At 41.4% G+C, this 14,854-nt stretch overlaps 1 protein-coding gene across 1 annotated transcript in view; it reads left to right on the top strand.

The window, feature by feature from the left end:
- The window catches only part of PLBD1 (phospholipase B domain containing 1), a 52,750-nt gene that overhangs the window by 37,008 nt on the left and 888 nt on the right, over positions 1 to 14,854 (top strand). Inside the window, exons 7-10 of the mRNA XM_042945864.1 lie at positions 8,337 to 8,537; positions 8,644 to 8,784; positions 13,308 to 13,493; positions 14,110 to 14,216. Coding sequence (XP_042801798.1) covers positions 8,337 to 8,537; positions 8,644 to 8,784; positions 13,308 to 13,493; positions 14,110 to 14,216 — 635 coding nt within the window. The remainder of the gene's footprint in view (positions 1 to 8,336; positions 8,538 to 8,643; positions 8,785 to 13,307; positions 13,494 to 14,109; positions 14,217 to 14,854) is intronic.

Genomic DNA, 14,854 nt, shown 5'->3' with positions numbered 1-14,854 from the left:
TTTTCTGCTTTGCACTTAATTTTTTTTTTCTAACTTCTTAAGGTAGAATCTCAGATAATTGATTTTTATCTTTGTTCCTTTCTACTATATGAATTAAATTTATAAAGACTATAAATTTCCTTCTAAACACTCCTTTCAGTGCATCTGACAAATTTTAGTATGTTTTGTTTTCATTTTCATTCAGTTTAGAATATTTTATAATTTCTCACATAATTTCTTTAATCAATGACTCACTTGGAAGTATATTGTTTAATTTCCCCAAATTTGGAGACTTTCCACATATCTTTGTGTTTTTGTTTTTGTTCTTGTTTTCTTGTTTAATTCTGTTATGAGTAAGCTGTCTTTCCTTCAAGCTGCCCCAGGACCCGATGCATAATTTCTTCATTAATTCAATAAATATTCGATAAATATTCATTTATTCCACATTCACCCTGTGGCCCCAGAGGCAACACATGGCATTGCACGTTGTAATCATTGACTAAATATTTATGGAAGCTGAGAAGGAAGAAAGAAGGAAAGAAGGGAAGGGAAAAAGGAGAATGGGAAGAAAAAAGAAAAGGTGAGAGACAATAGATAATGGATGATGTATTCCCATGTGGACATAGCAGGAACTGCAAGGGGGAGAGAGGGGTAAGCCAAGTAAAAGGTGGAGGTGGGGGCTGCCTAAAACATCATCTTCTCTCTAGTACTGCTCTCCTTTTTACATCTTTGATTTGAAAGCAGGAGTCAAAGATATTTAGGAATTGTTATCAAGGCATTTCATATGCATTCCCGATGTTTAGCGCAGAGCTGGACCTTGAAGCCACTCTTTTGTGGCCACCCTGATTATAAATGACATGTATAGGACCTAACTAGTTGGTTTTTTTTTTTTTTTAAGTTTATTTATTTTGAGAGACAGAGAGCATGAGGGAGAGGCAGAGAGAGAGAGAGAGAGAGAGAATCCCAAGCAGACTCTCCACTGGCAGCACAGATGCAGGGCTCGATCTCACGAACCATGAGACCACGACCTGAGCCAAAATCAAGTCAGATGCTTAACCGACTGAGCCACCCAGGTGCCCCAGACCCTAACTAGTTTTATGGGATTTAGGCAGCACCCAAGTTTTAACTAAACTACTATTAACTTGTTTGTGCTCAACTTGTTATTGAAATAAAAAGAAAAAACAGTATTTGTTTATTTCCTACTTATGAGCCTGCCAATGTGACTGACACTGTGCTGAACATTTCGTCTGTGTGATGTCATTGAACTGTCATGAAAACCTAACAAAGGAGGGTATTGTATCTGCATTTCCAAAGAAAAAAGAAAAAAAACGTGTTCAGAAAAGTTAAATAACATACTCAAAATCACTAGACCTGGCTGGAGACTGAGTTCAAACACAATATATATGACTTTTAAATATCTATTGTTGGTTGTTGTTATTTCAGCAATGGTTCAGTGTGCTTTTTAAAAGAGTTTTTTTAAGAATGCTTATTTATTTTGAGAGCGAGAGAGTGCAAGCAGGGGAAAGGCAGAGAGAATCCCAAGCAGGCTCCAGGTTGTCAGCATGAAGCCCGACACGAGGCTCCATCCCACAACTGTGAAGTCGGAACCTGAGCCTAAATCAAGAGTCAGAGGCTTAGCCGACTGAACCACCCGGGTGCCTTGTTCAGTGTGCTTTTAAGTTAAATGGTTAAAACGGAAAAAAAGCCAGGAGCTCAAAGACCCTCAAAGGCTCTTACCATGTGGGTGGAGCTCTTCACTGAACAAAAGCTGGAATCCATTCAGAGTCTTAATCGAGGATTCCAGTAACAGTGATTCCTAAGAAGCTGAGTCTTCCAGTTTAATCATCCAGACACGAGGCTCTCTGGAATACTCTGTGTCTCACCAAGCCTGCAGGCATTCCTACTTTGCATAACACCCAGACATCCCATCACCACCCGCGCACCCCCCCTTAGGCTTAAAATCCCCAGGGGAGCTGGCTAAAATTGCAAATTCCAAAGTGCCGTCCATCAACTTCTTATTCAGGTGGTCTGGGCTGAAGCATTTGTAACAATCACACCGGGTGGTTCTAACATCCTGGATCCAAGCCCATCCACTGAGACTCTGGTGGCTCTACTGGTCTGCCGCACAGACTTTGCTCAGCCTTTTCTCGTACTAAGCTCAAGTACTTGAAAGTAGGTGCACAGGAATAAGAAAGGATGGTCTCAAAGTTCCAAGAAAATGTAGTTGCCTCCCTCATAGTCCATAAGGTTATTTACTTTCCTAAGGTACAAAATTGCCAACTTAGTGTACTATAATTACTTTTGCCAATTTCATGTTACCTCTTTTATCTCAGATACTTTAGTCTTAAAGCCGAAATATATACAATCTGCGAATTAATATAGGCCAAGATTTATGTCTTCTGCCTTTTAAGAAGTAGAATCAGGAGCGCCTGGGTGGCTCAGTCGGTTAAGTGTCCGACTTCAGCTCAGGTCATGATCTCGCGGTTCATGAGTTCGAGCCCCACGTCAGGCTCTATGCTGATGCGTCAAAGCCTGCAACCTGCTTCGGATTCTGTGTCTCCCTCTCTCTCTGCCCCTCCCCTGCTCATGCTCTGTCTCTCTCGGTCTCTAAAAAAATAAATAAATAAATAAATGTTAAAAAAAAATTAAAAAAAAAAAAAAAAGAAGTAGCATCAAGGGAGGAAAAGAAATAAAAGTAGAATGAGGGCACGTATTCCGAAGCATGGTGGATAGATTTTGCAACACTTCATTTCTGTTTTCTTAAGTGCCTTTCTTTTGTTCTCTGGCACCAACCCAGGACGCTGATGTCTTCACCCAGGCCATACCTGTCCCTCTCCATCTCGCTCAGGAAACTTCCTCCCTTCTATCTTTCTAAAAACTCTATGTTACTTTCCATGGTTTTCATAAGGTGATTGTCCCCTACTCCACCTTGCTTAAGCCTGCAACTCCCCATGACTCACTTTCTTTTTCATTGTTTCTACTACAGTTGCTCCATTGCGTGTGTTAAACGGTGTTGTTGCCATTTGCATGAGTACATGCCTGTTCTGTCACATTTGTCAGGCTTCAGGTACAGTGGGAAAGGCATGTGTTGAAAGTCAATCTCAGATTTATTCCTGAAAATGCTGTTTATTAGCTTTAAATAGATGCATATTTTATTTTATTTTTAACATTTTGAGAAAGTGAGAATGTGAGCAGGGGAGGGGCAGAGAGAGAGGGGGAGACACGGAATCTGAAGCAGGCTCCAGGCTCCAAGCTGTCGGCACAGAGCCTGACACGGGGCTCAAACCCACGGTCTGTGAGATCATGACCTGAGCTGAAGTCATGTGCTTAACTAACTGAGCCACCCAGGCACCCCATAATAGCTGTGTACTTTTAAAAAGAGCTCATCGAAGACCTCTTTTTGTGAAGGTCAAATGATGGTATCCATCCTTCTAAAGCAAGGTATCTGGTGTATAGTAGGTACACAGTCAATGTTAGTCACTACTATCTTCTCTTTCTTCCTTAGATTTAACAGTTATTTATTGAGCACCTACTATGTGTCAAATCCTCTTCTTGGTGCTGGAGTGAACAAGACAGAAAAAGTCCCTGCCCTGATGGAGCTTACATGCTATGGGATAGATGGAAAAGAAAACAGTAAACAAATTAATATAAAGTAAATAAGATAATTCATTGTTGAAGAAAAACATTTCATTTTGATGTGGATAACAGAATGTTGATTAAATATAAAGCTGACCTCTTTTAAAAAAATTTTTTTTTAGTTTTTTAACGTTTCTTTATTTTTGAGAGACAGAGACAGAGCGAGACAGAGCGTGAGCAGGGGAGGGGCAGAGAGAGAGGAAGACAGCATCCAAAGCAGGCTGTAGGCTCTGACCAAGCGGTCAGCCCAGAGCCAGACATGGGACTCGAACTCACGAGCCCATGAGATCATGACGTGAGCCGGAATCAGACGCTTAACCGTCAGAGCCACCCAGGGCCCCCAAAGCCAACTTTTTATAGTCACTGTAAATAATCTTTAAGAGACCTACCAATTGCTGTATGTGGACCACTGCAGGATGCTCAGACCCCACAGTACCACCTTCATGTGCTTGAATATACGATAGTGTGACTCCTCCATTGATCACATTCCTCCTGCAGGATTAGGCAGAAATGTGCTCAAATAAATACTTCGTTGACTGAACGATAATCGCTGGAAGAAGCGGAGATTGCTTCTCACTAAATGCCATTCTGGAAGGGGGGGAAAGACCGAGGCCATTGTTTAGTAGGCAAAATAAATGGCTGAGGGCTTTTGTGTCCTGGGATATGAGAGAGCCCCACCGGCTTCCCTTCCTGAGAGTGGGGAAGGAGGGGTCTCCTGCTTCAGGCAGCAACCCTGGAGCAGGGGTTCTGGTGGAGCCTCTGAGGGCAGGCGAGGGGAGCAGGGAGGGCAGTCTGGGCGTGAGCCTTTTGGGAAAGCTCCTGAGGGGATTCTGATACAGTCTGTGAGCTGGGAATTATTGTGTGGTGCATGGGATATAGTCCGTGTGTGATGGGCAGTAATTTACTGACTGATTATCGCACTGGCTTAGAGAAGGCAGAGAGCCGAGCTGGGGCTGAGAACCGTCCCTCTTCAGCAGTGGGAAGAAGCTGAGCAGAGAGGCTGACCATGATACAAAGTTGTTATTTTGTTTTTTTCTTAAAAGAAAAAAAAAAAAAAGAGGGAAAAGAGAGTTCCCACAGGGTCACAGCCACCTGTGTTAAATCAAAGGGCAGTAAGACATTTCAAAACAAAATATATTGTGTAATCGGATAGTTATTATTGTATCAGTTTGCTTTTTCTGTGGAAAAAAATAACCTCTAAAACTTTGTGGCTGGAAACAATTTGTGATTAGTATTGCTCTTGAGTCCACAGGTCAGCTAAGTGGCTCTTTCTAGACAACTCAGCTGGTCACATTCATGCATGTGTGGTTGTCTGTGGCGGGGGTGGGCAGTTCTGCTGACCTTGGAAGAACTCCCTTGCACATTTGGGGGTTGGCCGGCTAGAACTTGGCCTTGGCTGAGAGGGTCGGTCCTCCTCCACGCGGTCTCTCATATACAGGAGTAACAAGGTTACAGGAGAGTAAGCAGAAATGTGCAAGGTCTCTTGAGGCCTAGACTCAGAATTGGCACATTCCGTTAGCCGAAGTAAGTGCCAAATCCAGCCCAGATCTGGGATCTGGGGACCCAGACATCTTTTGATGGGAGATGCTACAAAGTCACATTGCAGAGAATGTGGGGGGAGGGGGTGAAGAAATCCAGCACGATCCAGACTACTGATGCTGAGTTGGAGGTTATTTATGTTCTTGGTCAACACTGATTCTACTCTTCTGGAAAAAATGAGTGTGTTTGGTCTGGAGCTTTGGAGCAGTTAATTAATGCAATATGGGAATGGGCACACTTTAAATGCACCTGACGGGACAATAAGGGTACATTTTTCTGGGTGGTGCTAACCAATGGGTCTAAATGGCATCAGAGGGTAGTGGTCACTGTTTATTTTTGTGATTCAAGCGATTTTTGTTTTAAGTCCTGAGATTTATTAACTGTCAGGGTCCCCTTTGATTTCTTAATTAAATTCAGCAGTAAGCTTCCTATGAAATGTTATTTGCTGGCTGACTTTCAAACTTGAGTTTCTCCTGATTTAAAATAGTCTGCCTTTCAAAGCTGCTAATGGCAGATAAAAGCAAGAATATGATTTTACATTGTCAAAGAACATTTGTTTCTCTTGTCATGTTTTAGGGCTTTGTTCCCACTCAGCCTTTTCCTTTTTATTTTATCTTAAACTCCAAACTATAGAATTAACCTTCTTAACTAGAGTTGTGGTGCAAGCCAGCTCATTCTCTTTGTTCCAGAACTCTGGGAAGCCTACATTTTTCCATCTTTAATAAAGTCTTGCTCTTGAATGAACCACCGCTCCTTACGTGTTAGTACTAGTCAGTCACTCATGCATATTAAAGAATGCCTGCCCTCTTGTGTTCATGGAGGTTGCTACAAGGAGTGAATTTGTAAGTTTATTAGGCCAGAAGTACAACCTTCCACCCTATGGAGGTTCGGTACCAGAGGGCTTACCTGAGAATGCCAGGTGTGGTTGTATAGTTTGCACACTGCAAAATGACCCCAGCTTAGGAGGTGAATGAATGGTCATTGAAATCCATCCCACACTTTGCTTGTGAAGCCATGCATCCAATGTCTAGGCCGTATCTACCAAGAGGAGTTTTGCCCATTAAAGTCCATTCAAGTGTGGCATCCACTCATTAAGCACCTGGAGTGTGCAAACTTCTGTTATGCAAACTTCTGTATAGGCTAATGACAGCCTTGTGGAGGTTCATTATGAGCTGGTTGGACACTGCTCTCATCATGTAACTTTTCTACTCGGAGATTTCCAGAAATTAAAGATACTCTGTTAGCGCTGATCACTTAGTCCCAGGTTATCAGAGGAAGGGAATAAGGAACGGAGAAGCTAAATGAGAAGTGCCAAATTTGCTAGTTGTGAAGCAGGGAACTAAAATGTAGGCTTTCGGACTCCCACTGCAGCTCTGAAGGCTTATCTTTAGCCTCAAGTGATCCCATTATTTCGTTGCACCCTACCTAATCCTACCAGGCCTAAAGCGGAGGCACGATAGCTTGTTCGTTGAGTGAATAAACGAATGACTGTCCAACTATATTTTCTTCTTTTTTAATTCCAGTGTAGTGAATATACAGTATTATATTATATTATATTAGCTTCAGGTGTACAATGTAGTGATCCATACATTACTCAGTGCTCAGTAAGGTAAGTATACTCTTATCCCCATCATCTATCTCACCCATCGCCCCTCCACCTCTCCTCTGGTAACCATCTGTTTGTTCTGTATAGTTAAGAGAATGTTTCTTGGTTTGTCTCTTCCCACCACCCCACTCTGTTCATTTGTTTTGTTTCTTAAATTCCACATGTGAGTGAAAGCATATGGTTTGTCTTTCTTTCACTGACTTATTTCACTTCGCATAATACACTCTAGCTCCATCTTTGTCGTTGCAAATGGCAAGATCTCATTCTCGTTTGTGGCTGATAGTCCCTTGTATGTATATATACCACTTCTTTATCCGTTCATCTATTGATGCACATTTGGGCTGCAATAAACACAGGGGTGCATACGTCCCTTCGAATTAATGTTTTTGTATTCTTTGGGTGAATATCCTATAGTGAGATTACCGGATCATAGGGTAGTTCTATTTTTAACTTTTTGAAGAACCTCTGTACTGTCTTCTAGAGTGGCTGCACCAGTTTGCATTCCAACAGTGCGTGAGAGTTTCTTTTTCTCCACATCCTCACTAACACTTGTGGTTTCTTGTGTTTTTGATTTTAGCCATTCTGACTGGTGTGAGATGATATCTCATTATAGTTTTGATTTGCATTTCCCTGATGATGAGTGATGTTGAGCATCTTTTCATGCGTCTGTTGGCCATTTGTATGTCTTCTTTGGCCAACTATATTTTCTAATGGTTTTTTTTGTTTGTTTGTTTTTGCCTCTGCCTCCCAAAATTTCCACTCTCCCTATGGGAGTTTGGGAAACACCAGAGGAGATATTTACCTCGGTTCCTTCTAACTCTCTCACCGGGGACCTTCTCTGATGTTTCTTCACCACTGACAATTCGTCCATCACAACTGGTGGCTGGTGACAGTATATTCTCTCCCATTGTTATAGCTGGGTCTCATATTCTTTGATTTCTACCACACTTATCAAAGCATAAAGCGAAAAACAGACCTTTCAAAAAGACTTGTGGCTTCACTGATTTTCCCGTATTGCTGCCACCTTTTATAAAAAGCAGTGACTGACCCAAGTGTCAAGATCCTATTTTAAAACCATGTTTACCAACGTAAGTGTAGATGTTTTTCCTATTTATAAAACTCATGTAGACTCACGAGGTAAAATTTGGAAAATACAGAAATGCAGAAAGAGAAGAAAGAAGGCATCCATAATCTTATTATCCAACAATGAACCCCATTAATATCCCTCCCTAGTTAAAAGTTCTGCAAAATCCTAGTTAGTGGGGATCTATTTCTATTTATCATTTTTGAAAATTGGAATAGTCCTGATTTAATATATTTTTATCGTTCAAATTATAAAATAAAAAATTATCAGTAGAGAATCTAAGGCCAGAGGTTCACTGGCATCTTTATAAGCAACTGTTAAATAACTGTCACAGAGGTGAGTCCAACCTAAGGGAGGCCTGCTGCAGATAAGGATCATTATAACTAATACTCTTTGCAAAATGCATCGTGTACGCAAAGCGCTGTGCTAATAACGTCGGGTTGAATATACCAGGCATACGTACGCTGATTTGTGTATTTCTCTCTCCTATAGGATTTTTGGAGTCTCTGGATGACTTTTACATTCTTAGCAGTGGCTTGATATTGCTACAGACCACAAATAGTGTGTATAATAAAACCCTACTGAAGCTTGTGGTACCCCAGTCTCTCCTGGCGTGGCAAAGGGTCCGTGTGGCCAATATGATGGCAAATGGTGGCAGGCAGTGGGCAGAGATCTTTTCAAAGTACAACTCTGGTGAGTGGCCCGAGAGAATAGCTTTTAGACATGTACATATGTTTAGATTTTGAGTTAACCAGTAGAGTCACATTCACATTCTGCTTCGTGTCTCCCAATATTTCAGGCACCTACAACAATCAATACATGGTCCTGGACCTGAAGAAGATAAAGCCAAAGTACAGCCTTGACAGCGACACTCTGTATATTGTGGAGCAAATTCCTACATATGTAGAATATTCTGACCAAACTAATGTTCTACGGAAAGGTACTTTCTTCATGCTAGAAGTCTGGAAGTCTGATGAGTGTGTGAGTGTGTACGTGTATATGGTGGGGAATGTGTGGCGTGTGAATGTGTCATGGCGGGTGGTCTATAGTGGGAAAGAAAGGATGGGAATGCTGTTGCTAGTTACGCTGGGAAAGAATTACCGGGTTCAGCTCAACATGTAAAATCTACACCTCTAACTCTTTATGTGGCATTGTATAGTTTGTGACAGAGCCAGACATTTATTTTTTTAATGTCTATCTATGTATTTTGAGAGAGAGAGAGAGAGAGAGAGAGAGAGAGAAAGCACGTGAGCATGAGTGGGGGAGGAATAGAGAGAGAGAGGGAGAGAGAGAGAATCCAAGCAGGCTACACGCTGTCAGTGCAGAGCCCGACGTGGGACTCGATCTCATGACTGTAAGACCATGACCTGAGCCGAATTGAGAGTCAGAAGCTCAGCTGACTGAGCCACCCAGGAGCCCTCAAAGCCAGACATTGATAATCTTATGACTTCTCATAGCTCTAATATTACCTTCTCTCCTTGGTTCCTGAGTAAAGCTTTTAGTCAAATTCAGCAAATATTTATAGAGGTGCTACCTCGGCTCAGGGACTGGAAAAGCACGGATGCAGGTACAAAATCCCTGACCTTTAGAAACTCAGTCTAGTGAGGAAGCAAGGCACATAAAGCAGCCATTAGAACCCAGAAAGGGAAGAGCAGTCATAAAGTCTGGGTGTCCCAAGCCCAGTGGGAGCTGCTGTCAGTGGGAGGGATCAGAAAAGGCGGGTCTGGAAGGCAAGACCAGAACTCATATATTTGAAGCACAAGGTTTGGAGTGACACTGCCTTGATTTGAACCTCTGCTCCTCCAAATCTCAAACAAATGATCCCCTCTCTCCAAGTCCCACTTTCTTCATCTGTAAAGCATGACAGTAGTGGTACAGGCCCACAATCACTTATTTGTAATTTTGAAATCTCAAAGTTTTTGTTGTTGTTGCTTTTGTTTTGTTTTGTTTTTTCCCTAGTAAACTTAGTAGCAAAATATGACCTGACCTGAACTCACTTGGGTAGCAAAACCTACCAGTTTGGTAGTTTGGTAGACTTGACCTGCCCATTTAGTCTTTATTTCCTCTCGTCTAGGGAGACTACACATTAGGCTACAGAAATTTCAGGGCCTTTATGAGATATTCCCCATGGAGGCTGCAGTGTCATATACAGCAACTCCATTGCTGTTCTAAAGTCTGCAAGACCCTGAATTCTGAAACATCTGGCCCCCAAGAGTTTTCGGATGTGGGAGTGTGCACCCTTGTAACTTCACAAAGTTGTTATGAGAATTAAGGGAGATGATTCTTGAGCACATTGCTGACACAAAGCACGTACTTTTATTTTGCATTGAACCTGCTGTTTGGCACACATATTTGCACATTTGTTGAACAAATGGGAGCGCAGATGATGTCTGAGTGACGATCAGAGGTTAAAAAGAGCTCACCAATTTGATAAGGGGATGCCCGGACAAATGGAGGCACGAAAAGTGTGGTGTGTTTGATAAACTGTTAGCTCGAGATAGCTAGAGGGAAGGCTATGACGTGGTGGGTAGTGGAAGGTGAAACATACCAGCCTTGTATATCCTGCTAAGCAGTGTAGACTTTATCCTTTAGAAAATGGGAGTTGTTGAAAAGGGAGAACAGACTTGAAGTCAGAGAGAAGGCAGGAGTCTAGTTAGGAAACTATTGCAATAGATCACCTGATAGAGGAGTCGGAATGGAACCAAGGTAAGGTATGGACCCTGGAAATCAGGGCCTGGTCCTCAGGCTCCCAGGTCCCCAGAGATTTTATAATGACATCCAGGGAGAGCCGTCTCAGCAGAAATGGCTCACACACGCTACATGCTCATAATCTGCATAAAACAGAGTTAATGGAGGTGGAAACTTCAATTGCCAAGCAGATCAGATACCACCAAGAAGCAGACCTACCTCCTTTTTTGAAGGAAAATTGACCTGAGAAGTCAAATCATGAGGCAGTCACTTGGTTAGGATGACAATTCAACACTGAGAAGTCGGCTGTCTGAGCCTGAAGCCTGGTTCATCCAGCTGGTAAGAGCCTTATAAAACTAGCGTGCCTCAAGAGGGAGACGCGTGTTGAAGGGGACAGATTATTCAAGGCCTTTTCTTGGACTGCTGCTGATTATTGAATGGCAGATTCAGGTTCTTTGCAATGTGGTGCCTAGATCCCATGAAGAAACCTACCCTAGGACTAAAATAAAAGCTGGTGCTGATCTGTTTGTAGTTATTTTGCCAGTGGTGGGAAAAACAGAGAGTTAAATTCATTGTCTCCTATATACTAGGCAGTCCCTTCTGGGCCTTTTACTTACGATCCGTTGTTTGGTCTTCATTAACATACTTCCAGATTAAGTGGCATTGTTACCATTTTACTGTAAGGAAAGAAAGGCTCAGAAAGAAATATGTGATTTGCCCAAATAATTAAGTGATATCATATAGCCATTATGATAAAAGACAAAAAGTCCCATGAGCCTCCTAGAATTTTCTTTTCCTTTCTTTTTTTTAAAGTTTATTTATTTTTCAGCGGGAGAGAGAGAGAGAGAGCAAGCACAAGTGGGGGAGGGGAAGAGAGAGAGAATCCAAGCAGGCTCCGCACAGTCAGCACAGAGCCCCATGTGGGGCTTGAACCCATGAACCATGAGACCATGACCTGAACCAAAATCAAGAGTCACTTAACTGATGGAGCCACCCAGGCCCCGCTTCCAAAACTTGGAAGCAACTGTGGTATATCTATAGAAGCCCTTGATCAGAAGGGAGGCATCTGTCATCTCTGAAGCTTTATTTCTTCCTTTATTAGGAGGGATGGTAATGCTTATACATCATTAGGTTGTTGGGAAATATACAAGATACTCTATTTTAAATGTTTTTGTAAATCATGAAGCTTTATGAAAATGTGAAGGATAGAGCAGCTATTTTTATTATCCATTTGATCTGTGTTCACATAAAGAGAAATATAATTATAGGGGTGCCTGGGTGGCTCATTCGGTTGAGCATCCGACTTTGGCTCAGGTTATGATCTCACAGTTAGTGGGTTCAAGCCCCGCATCGGGCTCTGTGCTGATAGCTCAGAGCCTGGAGTCTGCTTAGGATTCTGTGTCTCCCAATCTTTCTACCCCTCCCCCACTCATGCTCTGTCTCTGTCTCTCATTTAACATTAAAAAGTTAAAAAAAAAGGGAGAGAAATATAATAGTTAATATTCATCTAATGCTTACCAAGTATTAGACACTATTGTAAGTATTTCATCTGTTTGAACTTATTTCATGCTCATAATAATCCTTATAAGGTAAGTACTGTCATTGTTCACATTTTATAGATGAAGAAACTGAAGCACAGAGAATTTAAATACTTTGTCTACGGTCACATACCTAATGATGGCAGAACCAAGCTTCAGATCCAGGCAGTCTAATTCCTAAATCTATATGTAGCCTAGATATACTATATTATACACATGATTTTAGCCTGTCATTTCAATGTTGTCTTTATCTCAGTTCTTCCTGATGCTGGTCTGTGTCCTAGAATCAGCACCATCGAATGTCTTGTCATTTTTTTAATCAGTGACCTCACCCCAAAGTAGGGGGTTCTATAAAACAGTAAAAAAAAAAAAAAAAAAGGAGAAAGGCAAACCAATGCCAAGACAATATGAGGGTGGGAGGTTAGCCCCTGAACGATGGAGGAGTCCCTGTGTTGACTGACTGTCCTATGGACAGTAGCCCAGGCCATTGTAATATGGGATGTTCCTGAAATATTGATTGTACCAGAGCTGTGTCACATGTTTAATGCTTCGTGACTAATGGGCTCTGTGGTCTTGGCACATTATGAAGTTCTGAATGAAGCTAAGCCTTAATGAATGCTTACAAGGAAGTTAAAACCCACTGGAACCTTAAAGATCATCTCTAGTCTCTTCAAACCATGGATTCTTCCTTTCCCTCTTCCTGTTAAAAAAGAAAATAAAGTGACGTTAACTGCCTAAGACCTAGAGAGTCAGCCCTGAGCCTAGAATTCAGGTTTCCTCAACTCTAGGTACTGTGTTCTTCCACTATCTCATGATTAGCGTCTGGCCTGTTCCCTGGTGGGGCCACATTGTGAAACCATCTTTTGGCATTTCAGTAACTAACTTAAACCAACTTAAACCAATTCCCCCAGACCACTCTGTGTTATGCTTCATTTTGCTCTATAGATAATAAAGTTATTTTCTGGTTAACAGATTGCTTTAAGAATTTTGAGTGAGAAACAAAGAATTCTGATGCTCTTCTTTCCCTAATGGAACAATCTAGAAGTGTACTGATTCTGTAAATTTAAAAGGATCCAGTGTGAAGGCCAGTGTTCACATTCAAAGCTTAATTTTCTTTATAATATCATTTTGTAATCACACACCTGTGCCAATTTTCAAAAGAAACTATCGTTAATAACATCTATTTTTGTCCCATCTCTCTTTTCTGTCTCCCTGCTTCCTTTCCATTCCAAATCAGGATATTGGCCCTCCTACAACATTCCTTTCCATGAAAAAATCTACAACTGGAGTGGCTATCCAATGTTAGTTCAGAAGCTGGGTTTGGAGTACTCCTATGATATGGCTTCACGAGCCAAAATCTTCCGGCGTGACCAAGGGAAAGTGACTGATATGGCATCCATGAAATATATCATGCGATACAACAGTACGTAGCACATTTCTCAAGAATCATTCTTCAAAACTCCTTTTCTTCCAAAGGGATAAAGAATCCATGTAAGTTTCCCCACGTAAAGAATCCATCTCTGTACTAGAAGGAATTATAAGAAGTTAAGTATTCAGTATTCAATCAATAATACACATATTTTATTCTGAACAAATAGAATTTTGTCCTATTTTATAAAATGACAGGGAAAAAGATTCTACATGTTTTTTTAACTGGGAAAAAATATGTAAAACACAGAATAACTCATACAGTATACTTTCTTTTTACCACCCCCCCACCAACCCTAACCCAGGTTTTCTTCCAAGGACAAAAGCAGCTAATAAAACAAAAATTATTCATGAATACTTTATTTGTGATGAACAGCATCAAATTTGTATTTATTTTGTAGAAAAACATTGATGCACATTTCTCCTTTATTACCTCTCTTCTGTCAACTCTTCACCGTGCAAGTTTCTTGAGAGCAGACTAGGTCAAAGAGGCCACTGGGGTATACTCTCTGATCATCTATATACTTCAGCAGGTCCAAAAAGCTTACCAGGGGGGTAGGTGTATCTCCGAATAGCCAGTACTCACCCTTTTCCCCATCACTGTTTTCTAGATTATAAGAAGGATCCTTACAGTAAGGGCGATCCCTGCAATACCATCTGCTGCCGTGAGGACCTGAACTCACTTAACCCAAGTCCTGGAGGTTGCTATGACACGAAGGTAACATGCTTATTGGCTTTTGAATTTAATTTTCACAAGCACATAAACCTATTCAAAGGCAAAGCTGCAGGGATTTCTGCGGCGTAAAGCACAATACTGTCTCTAACCATAAAGTCAGTTCAGGAGTCAGCTTTTTAAGAGATTCTGATAGTAGGTCCCATCGCCTAACTTCAAGGCCCTCCTCTGCCAAATAATAGTAAATTCCACGATCTTGTAACGCTTGTTTCCCTATCTGGAAGATGGGCATAATAATAGTACTTGCCTCATAGGCTTCAGAGTAGTCTCATTCCTACTCAAGCTACTTTTTAGCTACAGGAAAGCTCTAGTCTTAATGTGTAAATATGTTGTGTAAAGTTAAAAAAAAAAATTAGTGGGTATAGAGAGCCTGGCACACATGAAACCCCAGTGAATGTTTATTTCTTTTTAATGGTATTTGCAAACATTCAGTAAAGTGTGCAAGAAGTGTTCTAGCCATTCCCGAATACACAAAGAGAATCATGTCTGCTGCCTTGCCTGAGAGAACCCAAGCCAAGCCTCCATCTGCCAAATTTACTTTCCTCTGGAGAGAGGAGTCTGCCGATTTTCATCAGAAGAGTTTCTGCTAAAGGATATACTTAATTTATTAGCATTTTTCTTGA

The sequence above is a fragment of the Panthera leo genome, chromosome B4 (genome assembly GCF_018350215.1).
Source record: "Panthera leo isolate Ple1 chromosome B4, P.leo_Ple1_pat1.1, whole genome shotgun sequence".
In the NCBI taxonomy this organism is placed as follows: Eukaryota; Metazoa; Chordata; class Mammalia; order Carnivora; family Felidae; genus Panthera; species Panthera leo.
The sequence above is the reverse complement of the archived record's forward strand: the minus strand, read 5'-3'. Positions and strand labels throughout refer to the sequence as shown.